This window comes from Rousettus aegyptiacus, unplaced genomic scaffold, assembly GCF_014176215.1.
Source record: "Rousettus aegyptiacus isolate mRouAeg1 unplaced genomic scaffold, mRouAeg1.p scaffold_m13_p_1, whole genome shotgun sequence".
Taxonomy (NCBI): domain Eukaryota; kingdom Metazoa; phylum Chordata; class Mammalia; order Chiroptera; family Pteropodidae; genus Rousettus; species Rousettus aegyptiacus.
In genome coordinates, this window is record NW_023416284.1 from 22233463 (window position 1) to 22254329 (window position 20867).

General features: G+C 32.2%; 1 protein-coding gene and 1 pseudogene across 6 annotated transcripts in view; both read left to right on the forward strand.

Moving 5' to 3' along the window:
* Nucleotides 1–20867, forward strand: part of ZMYM4 (zinc finger MYM-type containing 4) — a 143416-nt gene that overhangs the window by 77408 nt on the left and 45141 nt on the right. For 5 of the 6 annotated variants that reach the window (XR_004954261.1, XR_004954262.1, XM_036231549.1 and 2 more), the window contains 12 exons: nucleotides 1695–2219; nucleotides 3834–3895; nucleotides 4269–4439; nucleotides 11579–11663; nucleotides 11901–12156; nucleotides 15905–16079; nucleotides 16188–16400; nucleotides 18023–18173; nucleotides 18665–18780; nucleotides 19207–19482; nucleotides 19649–19799; nucleotides 20559–20731. Coding sequence is in view for 4 of the 6 variants with exons in the window: in XM_036231549.1 (XP_036087442.1) it covers nucleotides 1695–2219; nucleotides 3834–3895; nucleotides 4269–4439; nucleotides 11579–11663; nucleotides 11901–12156; nucleotides 15905–16079; nucleotides 16188–16400; nucleotides 18023–18173; nucleotides 18665–18780; nucleotides 19207–19482; nucleotides 19649–19799; nucleotides 20559–20731 (2354 nt within the window). In the remaining 2 variants the exon portion in view is untranslated. Of the gene's footprint in view, nucleotides 1–1694; nucleotides 2220–2355; nucleotides 2537–3833; nucleotides 3896–4268; nucleotides 4440–11578; nucleotides 11664–11900; nucleotides 12157–15904; nucleotides 16080–16187; nucleotides 16401–18022; nucleotides 18174–18664; nucleotides 18781–19206; nucleotides 19483–19648; nucleotides 19800–20558; nucleotides 20732–20867 lie in introns of those variants that run through there. The other variant, XM_016147265.2, reaches the window with a different exon arrangement.
* LOC118604048 lies at nucleotides 11097–11215 on the forward strand (annotated as a pseudogene).

The window sequence follows — 20867 nt, forward strand, 5'->3', positions numbered from 1 at the left end:
TTGAAAGAATATGGTTGCTTCCTAGATAATCATGTGGATTGAGTTAGTACACAGTCAATAGGAAGCAATGTGGATTATTGGAATGGTGCCAAGTGGAGACTGATTTAAGAGAATTTGTCTGAGGGAAAGGAGAATTGGAATGCTTCTCTTTTTCTTGAGCAAACTGCTTGTTTGGTGATCAGGTGAGGGAAACACAAGAAGAGTTTGCATGGAATGGGAACACGATGAATTTGGTTTTAGAGGCAATAGGTTGGAGGTCCATAGGGGGCTAATAAGAATATAGACATCTGACTCTTGGAAGTAAGGTTTAAGCTAAAGTATTTTGGAAGTTAACAGCAAAAATAATGCTATGGTGGTGAATAAAATAGTCTGAGTATATAAAATGAGAACTGGAATCTTGGAGGAAAGTTGATGTTGAGTGTTTAAAGGAAGAAGAGTATCAAAAAATTAATAGATGAATTAGAAAGGTAGAAAGAAATATAGTGTAAAACCAAAGGAATTTTATCCAGGAAGGGTATGCTACATAAAGGATATGGCACACAAATCATAATGGGTTGGACCATTAGGAAATTATTGATGATCTTAATAAGAGCATTCCCGGTGCAAAATTAGGAACCAGGTTGCATTCACTTCAAAAGATTAAGATAAAGAAACAAACCAATGTAGACTTCATTTTTCTAAAAAGAAGTTTGTAAAGGAAAGGTGAATGAAGGCAGGAGAAATAATACAAGGCTGGAAGGTTTTTGTTTTATTTTTGAATGAGAGAGACTTGAACACATAGTTTCGAACAGTAAACAGTTTTTTAATTTATCCTGGCTTGGATTAATTTTATTTTTATGTTTAAATATTTACCATTGTAAATATTAACTGATGTGTTTATTAGAATTACTGCAGAGAAATTGAGATTCTGAGACCAGATACCTGGGTTTTAATATCAGGTTCCCAGAATAATCATTGTTATAATTATAACATCTCTTTTCAATTCCTTTCTGTGTTTCAATCACTCTTTTAGCCCTTTATACATACTGTTAATCCTCATCATAAGTTAATCTCCAAGGTGAGTATTTACTGTTTTAAAGCAAAATGTTAGTGACACCAACAGCCTTGCTTTTATTTGTCCCTGAAGCCCAGATGAACCTTAAATGTGGTTGGTTCTTCAAATCATTCTCCTGGTTCCATGATTCAGAATAAATTCCTCTTTTTGTTTAAGATGATTTGAGTTGGATTACTACTTATAATCAAGTCCTAACTGACAAAGGATCCAAATGAAAGCTTTCTTCAAGTTTCTCTCCTCCATAACAACAACAGAATTATCTTTTTAACCCACAGATCATTCTATATTATACCTTCCTGAGAAACCTGAGAGTTTACTCTCAGGACCACATAGATTTTCAGTGATCATGCTATAATTCCAACACAGATATGTCTGAATCTGAAGTTGGTACTTTTTTTTATATCACATTGCTTTTCTTCCTAACCTAAAATAATTTCTCAGGTTTTAGATCCTTGTTTCCTTTATCAAATAGAGATAATCATATCTATCACACCTATCTCAAAGTGTTAATTGAATACTTTGGTATTTCTATTTTGTTTGGAAAGGAAAATATAAATATTTGATTAAATACCAGACATACCTTATAAATGTGGTCAACTTTAGCACTATCATTTGTCTAAACAGTATTTTACTTTTTAAGGTGGTGGTATCATGGATACAGAAATGTCTGAAGATATAGACCACAACTTAACTCCTACCCTTGACAGCATGTCTTATGGAATGCCGAATCAAACAGGATCTGAAAATTCATTGCTGGATGAAGATGATTATTTTTTGAACTCTGGGGATCTTGCAGGAATTCCAGTCGTTGGTAGTGACAATGAGGATGAACAGGATTTTAGTTCAAAGGACAATCTTGTTTCTTCAATTCATACTGATGATAGCTTGGAAGTAGAGAGAAGAGTCACACAGCATGAATCAGACAATGAAAATGAAATACAAATCCAAAATAAATTAAAAAAAGACTTTCCTAAACAATTTGATCAGGTTTCTGTCTTTAAAACAATACGGAAAGATTTTAGTCTAGTAAGAGAAAACAGCAAAGAGACATTTTCTGGAAAGGAGAAAAATAGAGACCTAACTTATCATGAACGTGAAAAACGATTGGATAAACCCCATAAAGAGTTGGATTCAAGGTTGAAAAGCAGTTTTTTTGATAAAGCAGGTAATTGTTGGAATAGCACCATAAAATAAAATAACAACATATGGATAAAATAGCTGTTCTTCTGATGCTAAGCGAAATATGAACAGTTAAATTCATTGTAAGCTTGTCAATTTTCTTTTATGCTTGTTCTTTGCAGAGTGACTGAATTTCTCCCAGTAACTTTTGGTAATGGTATAAATGGTTGAAAATAGCTCTAAACCTCATTTCTCCCTCCCTTGGTTGCAATATTTTGATGAGAAGGCAAGATACTCGAATCACCTGTTCATTTTCTTTGGTTGAACATTGGAACCTGAAGTTGGATTTAACTTCTTTGTGCTGTAAGCACTAATTCAAACTGCTGTCCCACCAATTAGTCCAAATTAGGGAGGGCTTTTCTTTTTGATAACATTTCTATTTTATGTTTTAGAAGTTTCTTAAGATTCCTCTTGAGCCTCTTTGCCCAGTGTACCCTATACTTTAGCTCTAGCTCCATTCTTAAATATATATTTTCATGCCTGCCTTTTCTCTTACTGTTCCATTTGCCTGCATGTCAGTTTCTCTCTGTGTATATGCCTGTAAAAGTACTTCTTATCCAACAATTCCTGACTCATCCCCAACCTTTCTACACTGAGAATGAATTGTTTCCTTATCTGTATTTCCATAGCATTTTGTTCATGCCTCATTATTTATAGTACTTAATCTCAGTTCTGAATTTGTTTTTGCCTTACCTATTAGTGTAGGGGTTTTTGGGGGGTCAGATTGTGTCATATTCATCTTTGTAATCTTGGGCCCTAACCTGGTATAGTGAAAATAGTAATACTTTAATAAATGTTCAGTAGACGTAAAGCAAAGTAAGGTATAATATACCAACCCTTAAATTTCTTCTGATAATGCTAGGAAAAATATGGTAGAAAGAACAAAGCAGTATTGTTAAAAACAATTAAGTATTCATTACATAGAGTGCTAGACACTGGTATACTATATTTTTCAGTATATATTTTCAGTATCCTCCGTAGGGATATTGAAAATTGTAAGGGTAACTTATCCTCAAGGATCATAATGTCTGGTAGGAGAGATGAGATAAATCTAGTAGTAGACATGTCAGTGACCGATTAAATAGCATAAGATTTAATTTATAATTAAATTCAGTGGTGTGAGTTTGTCATAAGGCTATACAAGATTTCTTTCACATGATTGAAACAATGTGTTTGAGGTATTCTTAGAGATTATTTTTAATTTATTGGCCAGGGAAGGTTTTATAGAGAGGTGAATTTTGAACTGAGCTGTCAGGAAGACTATATGAAGATTAGGATAGATAGAGAGGATTTGGAATGGTATAAGCTGAACTGGAGAAGAACAAATACAAATAATTTTCAGAGCATAGTGAATAAAGTAATCACTTTTTTATCTTTGAGCCAGGAAAAGTGAGGTGAGGCTAAATGTTAGGTGGGGCCAGATTGTTTACTTTGAGCAAAACTACCTTTTGGGTGTTTTTTTGGGACCCATTTCATGCTAATGAGCATCTTTGTTGGAAAAGAGAGGTGATTATCAATTTATAGCTTTTTAGGTCACTCTTTATATAAGATTTGTTATTCATATACATGTATTTGTTTTGTTTTGTTTTTCTTTCAATAGCTAATCAAGTTGAAGAAACATTACATACCCATTTACCACAAACCCCAGAAACAAACTTTAGGGTAAGTTTTCAGTGTGTATGCAGAATGCTGTAACTGTGGCAAGTGTCAAAGTTTTCTTTATGTCACTTTCTAAAGTGTAACTATATGTAGTAGGCAGAGCACGGATTTATTTATTTATTTATTTATTTATTTATTTATTTAGCAATATTATTTGGGAAGAAACATCTTTGGAGATGTCCTAAGAAGCTCAGCTCTTAGATTCTTTATTTGTACTTGATATTTAGACATATGTCACATTTACTTTTAGGTATAGGGACTCTAATGAATGTCCATAGAGTTCTTCATTTCCAATGAGTTTTTCTTTGGGTGTTCAACCTGAAGAGGAATAAATTTTAAATCTGAATATTTATTAATCCTTTATATTGTGTTTTAGGATTCCAGCTATCCATTTGCCAATAAAGAATCCATTGGTTCGGAACTGGGGAATTCCTTTGCATCAAATATTAGAATTAAAGAAGAACCTTTGGATGATGAGTATGACAAAGCAATGGCACCACAGCAGGGACTACTAGACAAAATTAAAGATGAACCTGACAATGCTCAAGTAAACATTTCACCTTTTTTTTCCCCTTCTTTTTGTTCCACCCATGAATTAATCATTTGAGAGGAAGTTCTTGATTAAGAAGTGAAGCAGTTTGTTGACAGGGTGAGAGGAGACTCTTAATGAAGGTTGAGGCAATTGCAATTGAGAATAATGCTAAGGAATCAACAAGAATTTTATGAAACTTTTCCTGAATAGTAATTCAGGCTTTTAATCCTCTTTGTTCCTAAATACCACTGTTCTCTGATTTTTACAATTTCAGCACAGGAGTAAGGAAAGTGTGAGTCTTAATGGATTAGAAATTGATACAACAGACATGGCTGAAAGATTACGGTGGCTTATGAGTTTATGGTTTGATTGAGTTTATATAAGGTAATAAGCCTTTTGCAGTTAACTGCTAATGAAGGACAGGCTATGTGTAGATTTAAGTGTTTTTCAGGAGGGAGTAATGGACAGATTATCTTTGTAAGGGTTAATTGATTGAAGAACCAGTTCATTGGATCATTGGGTAGAAGGTAATGGAGCTTTTGTTGGGTGATAGGGGATTCTAAGTTTGTGATCTATGATTATTAAGGGTGAAGATAGAGCCTTGCTATTCCATTGTTTCTCTGGAAGTAAAAGTAACAGAGATCCCATAAAATTGAGGTCCTGAAGTCAGCACAGTTATCCATACAGTTAATGACATTGTAGTGGTTGGGATAGAAGAAAGAAGTTATATCAGATACTGTAATCATTTTGGAATGTAGGAAGTGATGAATAAACAAGGGATCCCTAATCCCTGGGCCACAGACCAGTAGTGGTCTGTGGCCTGTTAGGAACTGGGCTGCACAGCAGGAGGTGAGCAGTAGGCTTGCGAGCAAAGTTTCATCTGTATTTGCAGCTGTTCCCTAGTGCTAGCATCTCTGCCTCAGCTCCACCTCAGATCATCAGGCATTAGATTCTTATAGGAGCACTGGTCCCTGGTGCCAAAAAGATTGAAGACTGCTGGCATAAACAATAGCAGCAATTATTCAAGGGTGGTCTGTGTTTTATACAGATCTCATGAATTCAGAGGCTAAGAAAGTAAATTTAGCATTAATAAGTTCTCTGAAATGACAGTTAATCTAGAGAAAGTGTATTTTTCCATATTTTCCTATTATACTAGGGGGGTTGAGAATGTGAGACAAGATATGGAAGAAAGTTTTTCATTCCGATGTCTTGAGCAGGATTTCTCAACCTTGGCACTATTAACATTTTGGGCCAGATAATTTGTTTGTTGTGAGGGGCTGTCCTGTGCATTGTAGGATGTATAGCAGTATCTTTGTTCTCTTATCTACTAGATGGCTATAGCAGCACCCCCACTCTGATCCCCCAGGTGTGTCTAGATGTTACCAAATGTCCCCTGGGCAGCAAAATCTCTGCTTTTGAGAACCGCTGTTGTAAAGAAAGGAGGTAGAAGAGTGGACGAGTTATAGATGTAAGTGATTTGTATAGTCAGATTGATATTCAGTTAAGCAAGAATTCCATGGTGTCCAGTGGAAGGTTGCTGTGTAAAATAATGATGATAAAGCTTTAGGAGTTGTATGGGTATGCGTATAGTGGTTACAAAGAAGATAGTAAACAAGAAACATGAAAATATTTGAATAGAAGGTAGATTAAAATCATGCTTAATAGAAGCAAGCAAAATGGAGTTCTTGGATATTAGAAAAGAAATGTCCTGTCACCTTGGGAAAGTTCATGTTGCAGTGTATGCCTCAGGAGACTATAACTATGTGTCTATACAGGGCAGATCTCCTGTCTCTTTACACACCCCAGTGTGAACATGGGACATTCATAAGAAATCATAATGCTGGCAGGGTACCAAAGGCATCCATTTCTCCCTGAACATGACCCAGAGAGTAACACTTTCCTTGGGACAAAAAGGCAGTTATATCAAAGACCAAATACATTGGGGAAGAGGACATCAGGAAGGGTTGTTTATTTGTATTACTTTTCTGAAAACAATCAGAGGTTCTAGCAGCAGGAGAATACTAAGAGGATGGAACTATTAGGACAGAAAGATACCTATATTTTTATATACCGTTCAAAGCGTAATAATGTGTTGTAAAATGCTGAATATGAAGTTTCATCATAATTATGGGGAAGAACTTTCCCCAAAGACTTTGAGAATCAAGCAGGAGTGTGTGTAGATGATCCTGGGCTTGAGATCCGGAAGCATTCTTGACCCTGACCTTCCAGTAAGACAGTCCCTGCATGTGAGTGGATAAAGGTGGTTTTCTCTGAGAAGTCCTCTCTGTTATCAGCTATTCCAATCCTGTAAGATCAGACTGTTGATGATAATTCTAGAAATCCCTCAGGGACTTCATGTTAAACTAGAGATACCAAGTTCTTTATTTTCCCTTTCCTCCTCTTCGCTTTCCTCCTTTTACCCTCCTCGCCCTTCCTTTCTCCCTTCTCTTCCCCTTCTCGCTCTCTCTTTTTCTTTGTCCTGTTTTTTAGGTATTTCTCCCCTATGACCATTGGAAATCTGTATTCTTTGCTATTCAATACTGCCTAATTCTTTATTACTCTCATTCATTTCCCATAGAATGAAAAAAGGGAATTCCAGTGTATTATTATCTTAGTCTCTAAAACAGTACTGTTAACCTAACTCTCATAAAATACTGATAGATTTAATAGGTGTGCCTTTACTTTTGACCATTATTTACTAGTAGTATCTAGTAATACTTTCTCATGGTTTAATGAAATCATAACTTTAGCCCATGGCACCGTGTCATAACCTCCCTTGGCTCTTCTCTTTGTTTAACTTGTAGTTTTGCTTTCAGCTCACTCCCTAATTCTTACAAACTTCATTTTGGTTTTAATTTCTTGACTTCTGCATGTAAATCACTAAGGTGTGGAAAAAGGTGTATATAAATTTCACCTCTTTTGTTTATTTGCTCTTGATATTTCTTCAGTCATGATTTTCTGGATTTCTTAGTTGTCATCCTCCTGTCTGTTACTGGCATAACATCATTTGGTCTCCTACTTTCATTTCTTCTTTCAAATCCCATTGCATGCCACTGTAATATTTTCTGTAGTCTTTTTACAGTTACAAATGCTTTTACTTGTACTTAGTTTCATCCTCTTATTTCAGAATGCCAGAGTAGATGATACTAACTCCATTTGTAGATGAGGAAACTAGTTTCATAGAATTACTCGAAGCCATATGACCTACCAGTTTTTCTGCAAATAAACATTTAATTTAAAAAAAGTATTAGAGAAGGTTATAAAATAAAAACTTTAAGGAATCAGAGTACTCATTTTTCCTTTTCCCCTTTTCTGTAGGTTATAAAAGCTGGAAATTCAGTAAATATTACATTAAAATTCTGATTTGTTTTTCTTTTTGCTCAAACTAAAAGGAATACTAATCAGTAGCCTTTCATTGGAATAAATGGATTAGAAAGTTAATTAATTGTCACTATAGTAAGTCATACAGTCTTGGACATCAGAATGCAGTAATTAAATGTTGGGGCCTCTTTTTTTTAATATATTTTTTAAGCCATGTCAAGCTAACTTGGCTATAGGAACTGGGTTCTTCATTTCTAAAATACTGTCTTGGGATACTGATGTGGATTTTTTTTTTTATGATAAACAAAGAGAAGGTAAAGGTATTGGTAAAGAATTTTTTTTGTTTTGTTTTGACACTTTGTTTCTGCTTCTGAAAGCTTTTGGGTCATCAGATTTTCACTTCTCAAGTTATTAGTCATTGCTGAAATATTTATAAAATTAATCATTGTTGGGGGTGACTAATATTTACACGATTCTGCCTTGACAGCATTGTGGGGTTTATAAACAGAGTCCTTAAGATATGTACTTAACTTTACTATATACATAAGTAATATGTACTTGAAGCTTAAGGAATATATCAGAAGTTTGGAATAACTTGTGACAGACATTGAGAAAGAGCTGATGGAAGACCATTAAAGTATGCCAACGAGTATTAATTTTTTTCTCAAGTTTTCAGAGATTAAAACCTTTTTTTACTTAAAAAATTTGCGTTATGCTATATAATGTAGGAGTGTCAGGATGAATCAGTGGTAGAAAATCTTGTAATATATAACTTCACCAACAAGTCAGATAAGAGCTAGATAGATATGTAGATACCAAAAGACATCTCATGTAATTCACTATGCATTTCTTGTAATAGATACTCTCTTGATCATGGTAAGGAAATATCTACTTCAGATCAATAACAGTCATTGAATTTAAAAGTAAACTGATGGAAACCTACTGTTAATAATTACTAAAAGAACACAAATTACTGATGTCAGCATTATTATTTAACTCTTGTTGGATTTTCGACCCAATACATGTTAAAGAAATTAGAAGAAATAATGGAAAAGGTGAGACAAAATTATCATCGTTTGCTGGTAAGGATCTTTATTAGAGAATTAGTAGAATTTATGAAAGTTTAGTGGAATAGCTAGTTTAATTTTAGTTTATAAAGGATAGCAATATTCTATAAATCATTTGTTTCCCAGTTAGATAAAATGATGAGAAGATGCACTGTTTTCCACAGCAAAGCGACTAAAAATATGGTAAAAGACTTGAGGTAAAAGACAACTTGAATGGTGAGACCTTTTAAAAAATGTAAGATATCAGTTATTCCTGATTAAAGTATAGTTTGTATATAATTCTGATGAAAATATCAATAGGTTGAGATGTTTTGAAGAATCAGCATGCATACACGTTACACATACGTTCTAACAAAGAGAGGTTGATAGTGGGAAACTTCGTTAAGTGGTTAAATATATTACAGTTCTTTTCATTAGGATAATGTGATTTTGTAAGATTAATCAGGCTAATAATGATACAGAATAGATTACCACAAAAGAAACGTTTAAAGATATTTGATATGTTGGTCATGAATGGATGGAATTCACCAGCTATTTGGGGGAAGAAAAAGAAGAATGCCTATTACATATCAAAATAAATAAATCCTAGATAGATTTAAAACAGCAGTTGGCAAATTATCAGTAGTGGGCCAAATCCAGTCTGCCCTCTGTGTTTCTGTTTTGTTTTTCTATATACTGTTATTGTCAATAAAGTTTTTTGCAGCATTATCACATTCATCCACTTACATAATATTTTTGGGTGCTTTTGCTCTACCGAGACAGAGTTGAATAGTTCTGATAGTATGGCCTGTAAAGTTGAAAATATTTAATATCTGGCCTTTTGCAGATAAAGTTTTTAACCTCTGAATTAAAGAACTGTATTATAAAAAGTGAAACCACTTTCTTACTGTTTTATTGCTGAAATAGAACTTTGTAAGAATAGAAGGAATCAGAAAGGTAAAAACTGTCAGCTTTTTGACATAAAAACAAACTTCAGTACATAAAATTTTAATTCGAAGTATGTGTTGAGAAAATGTTGATAACATACTGTAGAGGGTTAATGTACTTTTTTTGTAAATTGATATTTAAAAGAGAATTTCAAATTGAAACGCCAGTGAGAAAAGACTTTTAAATGGCTTTTTTCACAAATTACTAGAATAAACATAATTTTTGTAGAAAATCTGTCATTGTGTACCAAGAACTTTTACTATGTACCTTTTTGCCTAATAATTCCACTGTAAGGATTGTTTTTGTAGGAGTTAATCCTAAAAATGAGCGTATGAGTATTCACAAAGGTGTTCGTCATGCTATTACTGATTATACCAAATGTGTGAAAACAAATAGACCAACATTAGGTTGAGGTTATAGAATCTCAGTGCCATGCAGGGCCATCAAATTGGAGCCTGCATTCAAAGGAAAAATCAGTAATCTTGATCCTGTCCTTATTTAAAGTTTTGGTATTGTGTTCATCATGGAGTTTTGCATTTTTGATTTTCAAAAAATATTGCATTATAAAATATTATTTATCTTGTTTACTGGATTTTAAGTTTGTGTCTGAGACAGATACCTCACTCACTTCACCCCAGTCTGTTTCTGTGTAATCTATTAAAGTATATCAGTATTTCTCAAACTCAAGTAATATACAGACACCCCTCACAAAAAAAGGGAGTGTGTCGGAATTACATGAGAATTCCAAGAATAAGAAGTCTTGTGGGGTTTTGCAAGTTTCAGTGTGATAAACAATGAATTAAAATAAAAGTTAAATCTACCACTTAAAGATTTCACAGTGCAATAATTGTAAAAGCAAAGTTGGCACCGAAAACTAGTAGCATAACAGGTATATGTGGTTATTTATGACTTAAAATATGTTTACATTTGCTAAAAGAGTCATTGAAATAAAGATATAGTTTTAAAAAATAATTCTTTTAGAACTCTCAGACCCCTTATAATATATCTGTATAGACCTCAAGGACTCATGGACTTCAACATTAAAAAACACATTTAGCCACTAGACGTTATTTTTGAATAATATGTAACAATATGCAAATGCTCAGTTGATTCAAGTGATCCAAAAATTATTTCATAAGAATGGTATATTTGGTATAATTACAACCATGTAAAGAAAAAACCTCAATGTAGGAGGGGAAAAGACTGGAAAGAAATATAGCCAAAGAATAACGGTTGTTTTGGGGTGATGGAAATATGATTAGAATGTTTTTCTTATTTCTACTTGTCTAAATTTTGTATAGGGTGTATTACTTTTATAACAGATAAACAGCAACTTAAAATATTGTAAAAATATTACGTCTGCGGCCATGCTACCCTGAACAAGCCCAATCTCATCTGATCTGGGAAGCTAAGCAGGGTTGGGCCTGGTTAGTACTTGGATGGGAGACCACCTAGGAAGACCAGGTGCTGTAGGCGTAAAAAATAAAAGATTGTAAGCTGACAAGGTCCTTGCAATCTGTTAGGTCAACCAAAAGTTGCCTTGCCTAAAAAATTTTTTTTAAAAATAAGAATTTTCAAATAAATAATTTGTAAATATCTGGTAGTGCTACAGGCTAAATAGACTAGCTGCTTTCATTTTTTTTTTTACCTTTTTACTCTCAGCTTACACATACATATTCTCTTTATAATTATAGTTTGCTGCTGTTATTTCTTATTAATGTTAATGCAGTTAATAAACATTTTCCATCCCTACATAGTAATAATAAAAAAGTCTTGAATGTCTGGATTTTTTTTAGATACTTTATTACATATTTATTTACTTTTTTTTTTTTTTTAAAGGAGTATAATCATGGCCAACAGCAAAAAACTCAGGAGGGGGAACTGAAAATTAGTGCTGTGTTTTCAGTCAGTGGCAGTCCTCTTGGTAAGAAAAGAACTGAATAAATGAATCATGTTTGTTTATTCTGACCAATATGAGTGAGAAGAAGTATCTACTTGTACTAGTAAATGAGGCAGTTCTCTCTGCCCCTTTAGAATGGCTTTAATTCTATATTGCATAATTAGTGTTGGATTTCAAGACCAGTTCTAGAAGAGGAAGAAAGGATGCATACTTAAAATTCATGGTAAAAAGTAAAACATTTTTCTTTCAATTTTTTTTAAGCTCCACAGTTGACTACTGGCTTTCAACCTTCTCTGGCATCATCTGGCATGAATAAAATGCTTCCTTCAGTTCCTGCCACAGCTGTTCGAGTTTCCTGTTCTGGCTGTAAAAAAATCCTTCAGAAGGGGCAAACTGCATATCAGAGGAAAGGATCTACACAACTTTTCTGCTCTACACTGTGCCTCACTGGATATACAGTTCCACCTGCCCGCCCACCACCTCCTCCCACCAAGAAAACTTGTTCAAGTTGCTCTAAGTATAGCAGAATTCTAAATTATCTTCTTTGCTTCCTTTCTTTTAAGATACTCTGTTCTTATCCAAGTGTTTGTTTAATTTTTTACATTTCTATGTTTTTTGAGAAATAATCACTTAATTTAGTACCAAATAAGTTGTCGCTTTTGTTCTTTCTGAATGCTACTTCTTTCAACTTTAAATAACTTACCCTTTATATATTGAGAGACTTTTGAAACCAAGCTTGTCAGCCTTATTAGTTGAGATGCTTTACTTAAAAAATTACATATATATTATATATACACACACCATTTTAAGGGTATTATATGACCATTATATTTTACCTTGTAACTACAGACAATAGATACTTAAATTCTAAGTATTTAAAGTTATATTTTCTGTTATGTAATTGGAATTCATTTAATACTTGTTGACATTAAATGGATTCAAGTATATATATTTTTATTTTTTCAATATCTCTAAACTACCTCAGAGGTTTCATTTCACTGTTTAATAACAAAAAAGTATGACCTTAGACCTTATAAAGCCATCCTAATATATTTGAATAATAGGAACTAATTTTGGCTAATATTTTAAGGTTATTGATAGAAACTTTAAGTAAATTAGAAAAAGGTGAATAAGTCTTTGGTTCTGAAGCACTTTGTTTTATATTATTAAGCTATTCAAACTATGATTTATTAGTTTAGAATTTGTGTTTATGGTTCTTCACATGGATGCTGTCATTTCTTTGTCTAGAAATGGAACAAGGTGCTCCCTCTTCTGGTTCAGTGCGAAAAGGCTTATAGATAAGAGACTTAAAAGAAATTTAAATATGATTAGATATTTTTCTGGAAGTTAGTCATATGCACATCCCTTTATGTTTCAAGTTTAATTAGCAAAAATAGATTTCTTTTTTTTATATTATTTGAATTATGGAACATGCGTTTAAAAATGAATACTTATTATACCACATGCCTAATTTCTATATTCTGATGTATTCATCAGATTCTAAGATAAAAAGCAGCTTGAAAATTATACTTTTATAGGCTTTTTTCCTGTTTTCTATTTTGCAATGAAATAATTTTACATAATAACTTCCTTTTATGTTTCTTTAATTCTTACTTTAGGGATCAGCACTTTTTCTAAAATTTCAGTGGTATTTCTCCTTTCATAATAATAGCCATAGATAATTCTTTCAAAGATTAACGAGTGAATTTCAAAATGACCATAGACTACTCAGAGAAATTTTAAAATGTGTACTCTCTTTCTGTTTTGTAATTCTTGTCCCATATGTTATTTTTTAAATCTAAATAATATCCCTTTGGTCTCTGATATTTACCTTGTATTATCTGGGAACACATCATTTTTATGTACATGTTATAGCTTATCTCTGTATTTATCTTACATAAGTCAATTATTCTTTAAAATTATATTTTTCTTTGTCACTCATAAATTTTCCATTTTTTCAACGTGTCATTCTGTGACTCGTAACTGTACCTCTTCATTCATTTATTCTGTTACTTTTTTTTTCTTATCCCTTGTTCTTTTTTATTTGCCCCTTTCTATTTTTATTTCAAATTCTCCTTACTTACCTATAACTTCAACCTTTTCTTCTTCACTTTCTGTCTTACTTTCCCCACTTCTCATTTTATAGAATACTTTTTTCTCTTGTTCATTCCTCAACCACTGATCAGTCTTATTTCTACTTATATTCCATTTCACTTCCCAAACTACTCTTTCATCTCCTTTTCACCACTTTGCCTTTCCTTCCCTTTCCTTTCTTCTTCTTTTACACAGTCATTGCAACAGTTTGGAATAATCTGGTTGTCTGATTATAAAATTGTTGAATTGGATTGTATCTTAAATATAAGGAAATTAGATTCAAAGGAGTTAAAACATTTGCTCAGTGTCATATAGCTGATTAATTTTCATACTTGCACCCCTTACCCCATAATCATAATCCATATAGTTAATTTGTAAGTCAATCTTTATGAGGATTTCAATTTAATTTTGAATAGGTGGAGGTAGAAAAGATTTCTTAACTGATAACTATTGCTGTTATAGATCTGTAGAAATAAAGCAGCAACACTTAGGTGATAGAAACTCACTAGCCATTTGGAATAGCAGTTTTGCTTTTCTTAATCTTTTATTAATCATATCTTTTAGCATCTTGAACTTAAACTGAATATATTTTGGCTAATCATTTAATTTTTAGGTTTCCTTAGTTATAGGGACCTGATGAAAAAAAAATATTTTAAATCCTACATAAAGAGAGGTAATTTGGAGGGTAATTTTGTTAGTACTGTTAGAAAGATCAGATTTCTTGCTGTAATGGCACTCAAAGAAGTAACTGTTTCAGGATTGTCTGTACCATTTCTGAATTTTCACTATCTGGGATGACATTGTACCTTCTCATTCCGGCATAAGGTGTAATCTACAACAATAAGATATAATTGGACACTAAGTACACTGAGAGCAGTGAGAAATACCTACTTTTATGCTTCCATTGATTTGCTTTATGCTTCCTTCAACCTTATCTCCTTAATTTTTTAGAAAACTAAGGTCCAGCTCAAATGGTACCTTTTTTGGATGATAGCATTTCATGTCACATATTATCTAAAATAATTGTTTTTTCATTTCTATTTCTATAGTACATTATACATACCTTTTTCAAATTTATTACACTACTTAATCATATTTTCAGAATCCTTCTGTTATATTTTATGTCATTTATCTAGTTGTCCCAGTAGACAGTGAGCTCCTTGAGAGCATATTTGTACCATATTTTTATAGGGTTTAGTTAGTGCCTGGCTCAGTACAACTGCTCAATAAATAATTCTATAAATGAAATACAATAAAACTTAATAAAAAAAAAAACTGCAAAGGCCAAAAATGCAGAAAGTAGAATAGTCTGGAGTAGAGTAGTAGATGAGATATGTATGTATTGCAACATAGTGCAATATCAGCTGTTCCTTTGTGATGATTCCCATGATGTTTACTATTATCTTATATTGAAGCAGCTTTGCCATCTTTTGTAAAAAGTATTGTTATTATAATCTGTTTAAGATGCAGGAATGAAAATAGCACAGTTTGTTTATTTACTATTTGAGTGTGTACTCATGGGAATAGAGACACCATTTAGAAAATTTTATCAAAGTGTTTTTAAAAAATTGATTTTTAAAATGGTTTACACAAACTATTTGATAAACTGCTATGTAGGATGATGACTGGTTTGCAGGCGGAATAATGTGTGGAGTGATAGGGAGCCTTAATCACTAGGTTTTTTAATCTTCATTGCTTTTGCTACTAATGCCTACAAATTAAATTATTTAGATATGGAAATGTTCAGTTTTATATAATCGTACTAGAATGTTCACTGTAATTTGAAATGTATTTTTACTTTTAAAAGGTAGTGGTTTTCAAAAATTTTAAGTACAATATTTTTAAAGAATATTTTAAAAGTATAGATGAGCCTGAAGAAGAAAATTAAAATATATAATTTCACCTACTAGAGAATAATGAGTGATAACTGATGTATATTTTTTTACTCTCTTAACAGTTCCATGAAGTAAGTCTGTTTTAGGTCCATTTCATAGAACAGAGCTTAAAGACCAAAGCCAATTAATCAGCTTATCCAAGAAAACCCAGGTTTTCCGATTTAAATAGCAGTGTCCTTTCCTTACACTATAATTGCTTGTATATTTTATTTAGCTCATAAAAAGGAAAAAAATGAATTATGCCATGGCTTATTTTATCTTTGTTATCATTTTTAGAGACATTTTAAATCCAAAGGATGTGATTAGTGCCCAGTTTGAAAATACCACCATTAGTAAAGATTTTTGCAGTCAGTCATGTTTGTCAACGTATGAACTGAAAAGAAAACCTGTTGTTACCATAAATACAAATAGTATTTCAACTAAATGCAGCATGTGTCAGAAGAATGCTGTTGTAAGTTACCTTTTTACTTTTTTGTGGGGAGGAGTCTAATATTTGTGCTTAAAGAACAGCTTTTAATGGTCTTGGTTTGTGGTTTGTATGTTATTTTTTAATTTCTAGATTCGACATGAAGTTAATTACCAAAATGTGGTACATAAACTTTGCAGTGATGCCTGCTTCTCTAAGTTTCGCTCTGCTAACAACCTCACCATGAACTGTTGTGAGAACTGTGGGGGTTATTGTTACAGTGGCTCTGGACAATGCCACATGCTTCAGATAGAGGGACAGTCTAAGAAGTTTTGTAGTTCAACATGTGTTACAGCATATAAGCAGGTACATGAGCATATTTAATCCCAGTGTCTTTGTTCATTTCAGGGGTATCTAAATTTTTTGGTGAAAATTATGAAAATGCTGTCACAAAAATAATAGTATCTTACTAGCTTAATATTTTCACATAGAAATAGTAATGAATGGCTCTTAAACTTTATAACAGTTTTATAAGTAGCATTTGTTTATATTCATGCATTTGAAATACATGTTTTTAGGATATGGCTTTTTTTATTTCATATCTGATTTGTATTTTTGAACATATTTTGAAAATGCACAAAAGCACAAAGAAGAAAATAGTGCATCTCCCAGAGATAACCAACTCCATTTTTTTGGTGTGTTGTCTTGACTAATCTTTGAAATATATTTTGGGATATATATATATCCCACACACACATACATAACACTTTTTAATTTGACAGGATAAGGTCCAAGTTACATACATATTCTTCAGATCAGGTCCATGTGGTTGAAATTGCCATTCAGAAAATAAAAATCATACCATTAATTGTTCAAAAGGTGTTTCCTTCTCTTCATGAAATAGGAAAAATAAATGTGAGTTATATTATTATTTTGTGAATTGAGGTTTGTAGAGGATGAATCGGATGCATTCCTGTATGACAATTGTCTAGATTTAGATTTTATTAGTAAATTTTGATCAGAAATTAGGTTTTCAGATCAGTAAACCTAAAGGAATAATAAGAACTCTTTACATTTTAAATTTTATAATTCCTTCTTGTTTTACTACATTTGCTGGCCAATTTTTTTTTGTTTTTGTTTTTGTTTCAGACTAGTGAATTTTTATACAGTCTACCAAAATTTGTGAATTTAATAATGTTGGTTGGGAAATTTATTTAAATAGTTCTTAAAACTTTGCAATGATTTTGGAATTTTTAAACATTATACAGTGTTTCCGTTTATTTCTGTTTACTATTGCAAACACATTAAAAGGGCGTAGCTTCACTATTTATTCCTTCTTTTAGAAACACATTGTTTTTGTTTTCACAAGGGAAAAAAACCAATAGTATCTTCATGTGCTTTATCACTGTTTTCCTAATGTTGTGTCAAGTGCTAAGAGTCACTTGGAGTCAATCAAGTAAAAACATTGTTCATATTCCACAAGAGAAGAAATAGGTTGAAACATCTCAATTTTAAATTTGTTTATTACTTATAATTTAGCCAATACTTGTTAAATTTCTCACATAATCGTGTGTACTGTAGTGTAGAGAAAGAACTTGGATTTAGAAGTAAAGCAGGTCTCTGTTTGATTCCTAGACTTTCTAATCAAATAGAATTTTACCTTGGGGATAAAGGTTAAACTCTCTGAGTCCATTTCTTATCTGCAGATAGGTATATCACTGGAATGTTTTTAGGATTACATGAAGTAAAAATGAGAAAGTACCTAGTATAGAACCTGGCATGTTGTATGATACACAAACACAGAACCTCAGAAATATGTGTATACTGGGTCTCTTTGTAAAATTTATTTCTTACTGAGGATTGTAATCATAAAAGTTTGAAAGCCACTAATTTAAAATATTTCAACAATGTTAAGTATAAACATTTCAAACAATTATGTCTTTACTTCTAATTTGGTAAAAATGAATGTTATTTTATTCTCTTAATAGAAATCAGCCAAAATTACACCCTGTGCGCTTTGCAAATCATTGAGATCCTCAGCAGAAATGATTGAAAATACCAATAGCTTGGGAAAGACAGAGCTTTTCTGTTCTGTTAATTGCTTATCTGCTTACAGAGTTAAAATGGTTACTTCTGCAGGTAATATTGGTTTTGTAAACTATATAAATATAGTTGAAAAATTATGATTATTGCTGTTTTTAGTACAGATTTTTGTCCAAATTTAGTTGATTTTAAGACAAATTTAAAATATTTTAGATCTGTGTTATAAAATATCACCTATTACCTTTATTGCTTATTTTATGTTTGTTTATTTACTTGCTTTCCTATTTGTGCATTCTTCCTTGCCAGAAGAATTTCATTTGGCTTCTTGAATATATTTTCTTTACCCACACTTGATATATTTAAGATTCATTTATCTTAGAGTTTCAGGGTAAGCTGTGACAACTTTTAAAAAAATATTTTTAATGTTAGGTTAAGTTTTGTCTGTATATGACATGATTAAGTTTAGTTTTGGTTCCTGCAACTTGAACCGGTCTTTGAATTTTCTTGTATTACATAATATTTATCTTCTCATACATTTGTGCACATTTGTATATATTACTGATTAGTTTTTATTTTGATTTGCTAAGGTGTCCAAGTTCAGTGTAACAGTTGTAAAACCTCAGCCATCCCTCAGTATCACCTAGCTATGTCAGATGGAAGCATACGCAACTTCTGCAGCTACAGTTGTGTGGTAGCTTTCCAGGTATGGCTTCAGGAATCTTCCTCTTCTCCAGTCAGTGAGTTGCCTCCTATAGTAATGAAAACTTATTAGGTCTTCGCTAGTGCCTAGATTGCCTAAATTTCTATCTCAGTTCTATTAAATTTAGATATTTTGATTCATCCCATATTTGGAAGTATGTCGTTTAAATGCTTTCTATAAAATTAAATGGTTATGTTATCACCCATATTATTTATCAGAAGGATATTATTTTTGAAGATCATTAATTAAATAATTTTATTTTTTGAATATAAATGACACTCCTCCCATTCAATGATAAGCTGCTCCAAGGCAGAGAGGTTCCCCTGTTCACAAAGGCATCATTAATTGCCTAGAACTGTGCTTGGTAGACTTAGTCAATACTTTCTTGTTTGAACAAATGATGCAATTGATCTTTTTTGCTTTTTTCAGAATTTGTTTAACAAACCAACAGGAATGAATTCTTCAGTAGTGCCCTTGTCTCAGGGCCAAGTAATTGTAAGCATCCCCAGAGGTTCAACAGTGTCAGCAGGAGGAGGTAACACCTCTGCTGTGTCTCCCACCTCCATTAATAGCTCTGCTGCAGCTGGTCTCCAGCGTCTTGCTGCCCAATCTCAACATGTTGGGTTTGCACGAAGTGTTGTAAAACTTAAGTGTCAGCACTGTAACCGTCTTTTTGGCACAAAACCAGAACTTCTTGACTATAAGGTAAAGTATAGAATCATAATAAAGGATTTGAGTATAAACTGGACTATCTGTAAAATTGTTTGTCTTTTCATCTCTCAAAGTTACACTATTTGTTTTGAAAGTAAGAGGGATAGGATTTTCGTAAGATAAACCAAATATTTAGTACTTAATGATTATTTCTTTGCAGGGTAAAATGTTTCAGTTCTGTGGCAAGAATTGTTCTGATGAATATAAGAAAATAAATAATGTAATGGCAATGTGTGAATACTGTAAAATTGAGAAAATTGTAAAGGAGACTGTGCGATTCTCAGGTGCTGACAAGTCATTCTGTAGTGAAGGTAAAGACAGAAGATTATTTTACCTACTAAGTGTGTTTGCTGTTTTAAAAGCAGTTAATGATTTAAGCTGTAATTATATAAGTTTATCTATTTCATACACAAACACCAAAGCCTTTTTGTTTTGTTTACACTTGGTTCACTATTTTCTGATCTAATTCTTCGTGTCATTTAAATCTTAAAATGAAGGCAAAGATCCTCAAAGTTTTATTGAAGATGATGGTAAAGTGAAAAACATTAATGTTATTTAATAACATTTAATTTTATTAGGTCGATAGGCATTTTTTAGTTCTGCACTTCTTAAGGCAATTCCTTAAATTTTGGTAACATCCCAAGATTATACTTTTATTGTTTTAAACAGCCATTATGTTTCTGAATATAGATGATCTGCACTTGCAAATCAATATGAGGTAGATATTGATTTAAATGACTGTTTTACATGTTTAGAATGTTTTGTTTTCTAAGACTGTACAAGTTTAGCCTACTGGATTAGTGGCTTTCAAACCTTTAACCACAATACAAAAGAAGAAATACATTTTACATTGTGAGCTAATATGTTATCGCATATCCAAATGAAACAGAAGTTTCATTAACCAAATTAACTTTGTAACTATAATATTTTCTAAATAATAGTATTGATCCTGTGTATTGATCTCAGTGAGGACCCAAGTTTGGAAACTTTGTTATAGGGCATTTAAATTAAAGATGGAGATACTCGATATTTCTCCCTAATGTTAATTTTATCTTTCCTGAATTTTTTAGGTTGCAAATTGCTATATAAACATGACTTGGCAAAACTCTGGGGAAATCACTGTAAAATGTGCAGTTATTGTTTACAGACTTCTCCCAAACTGGTACAGAATAATTTGGGGGGGAAAGTAGAAGAATTCTGTTGTGAAGAATGCATGTCCAAATACACAGTTCTATTCTATCAGGTAAATGTAATTCACATTCCTGGGTTTTTCAAGTTACAGCATACATTATTCCCTTCTTTTATTTGATGAAGTATGAAGGACAGTTTAATCATTTAAACTTTCAAATATTAAGTGTATAATGTTCTTCAGGATTAAA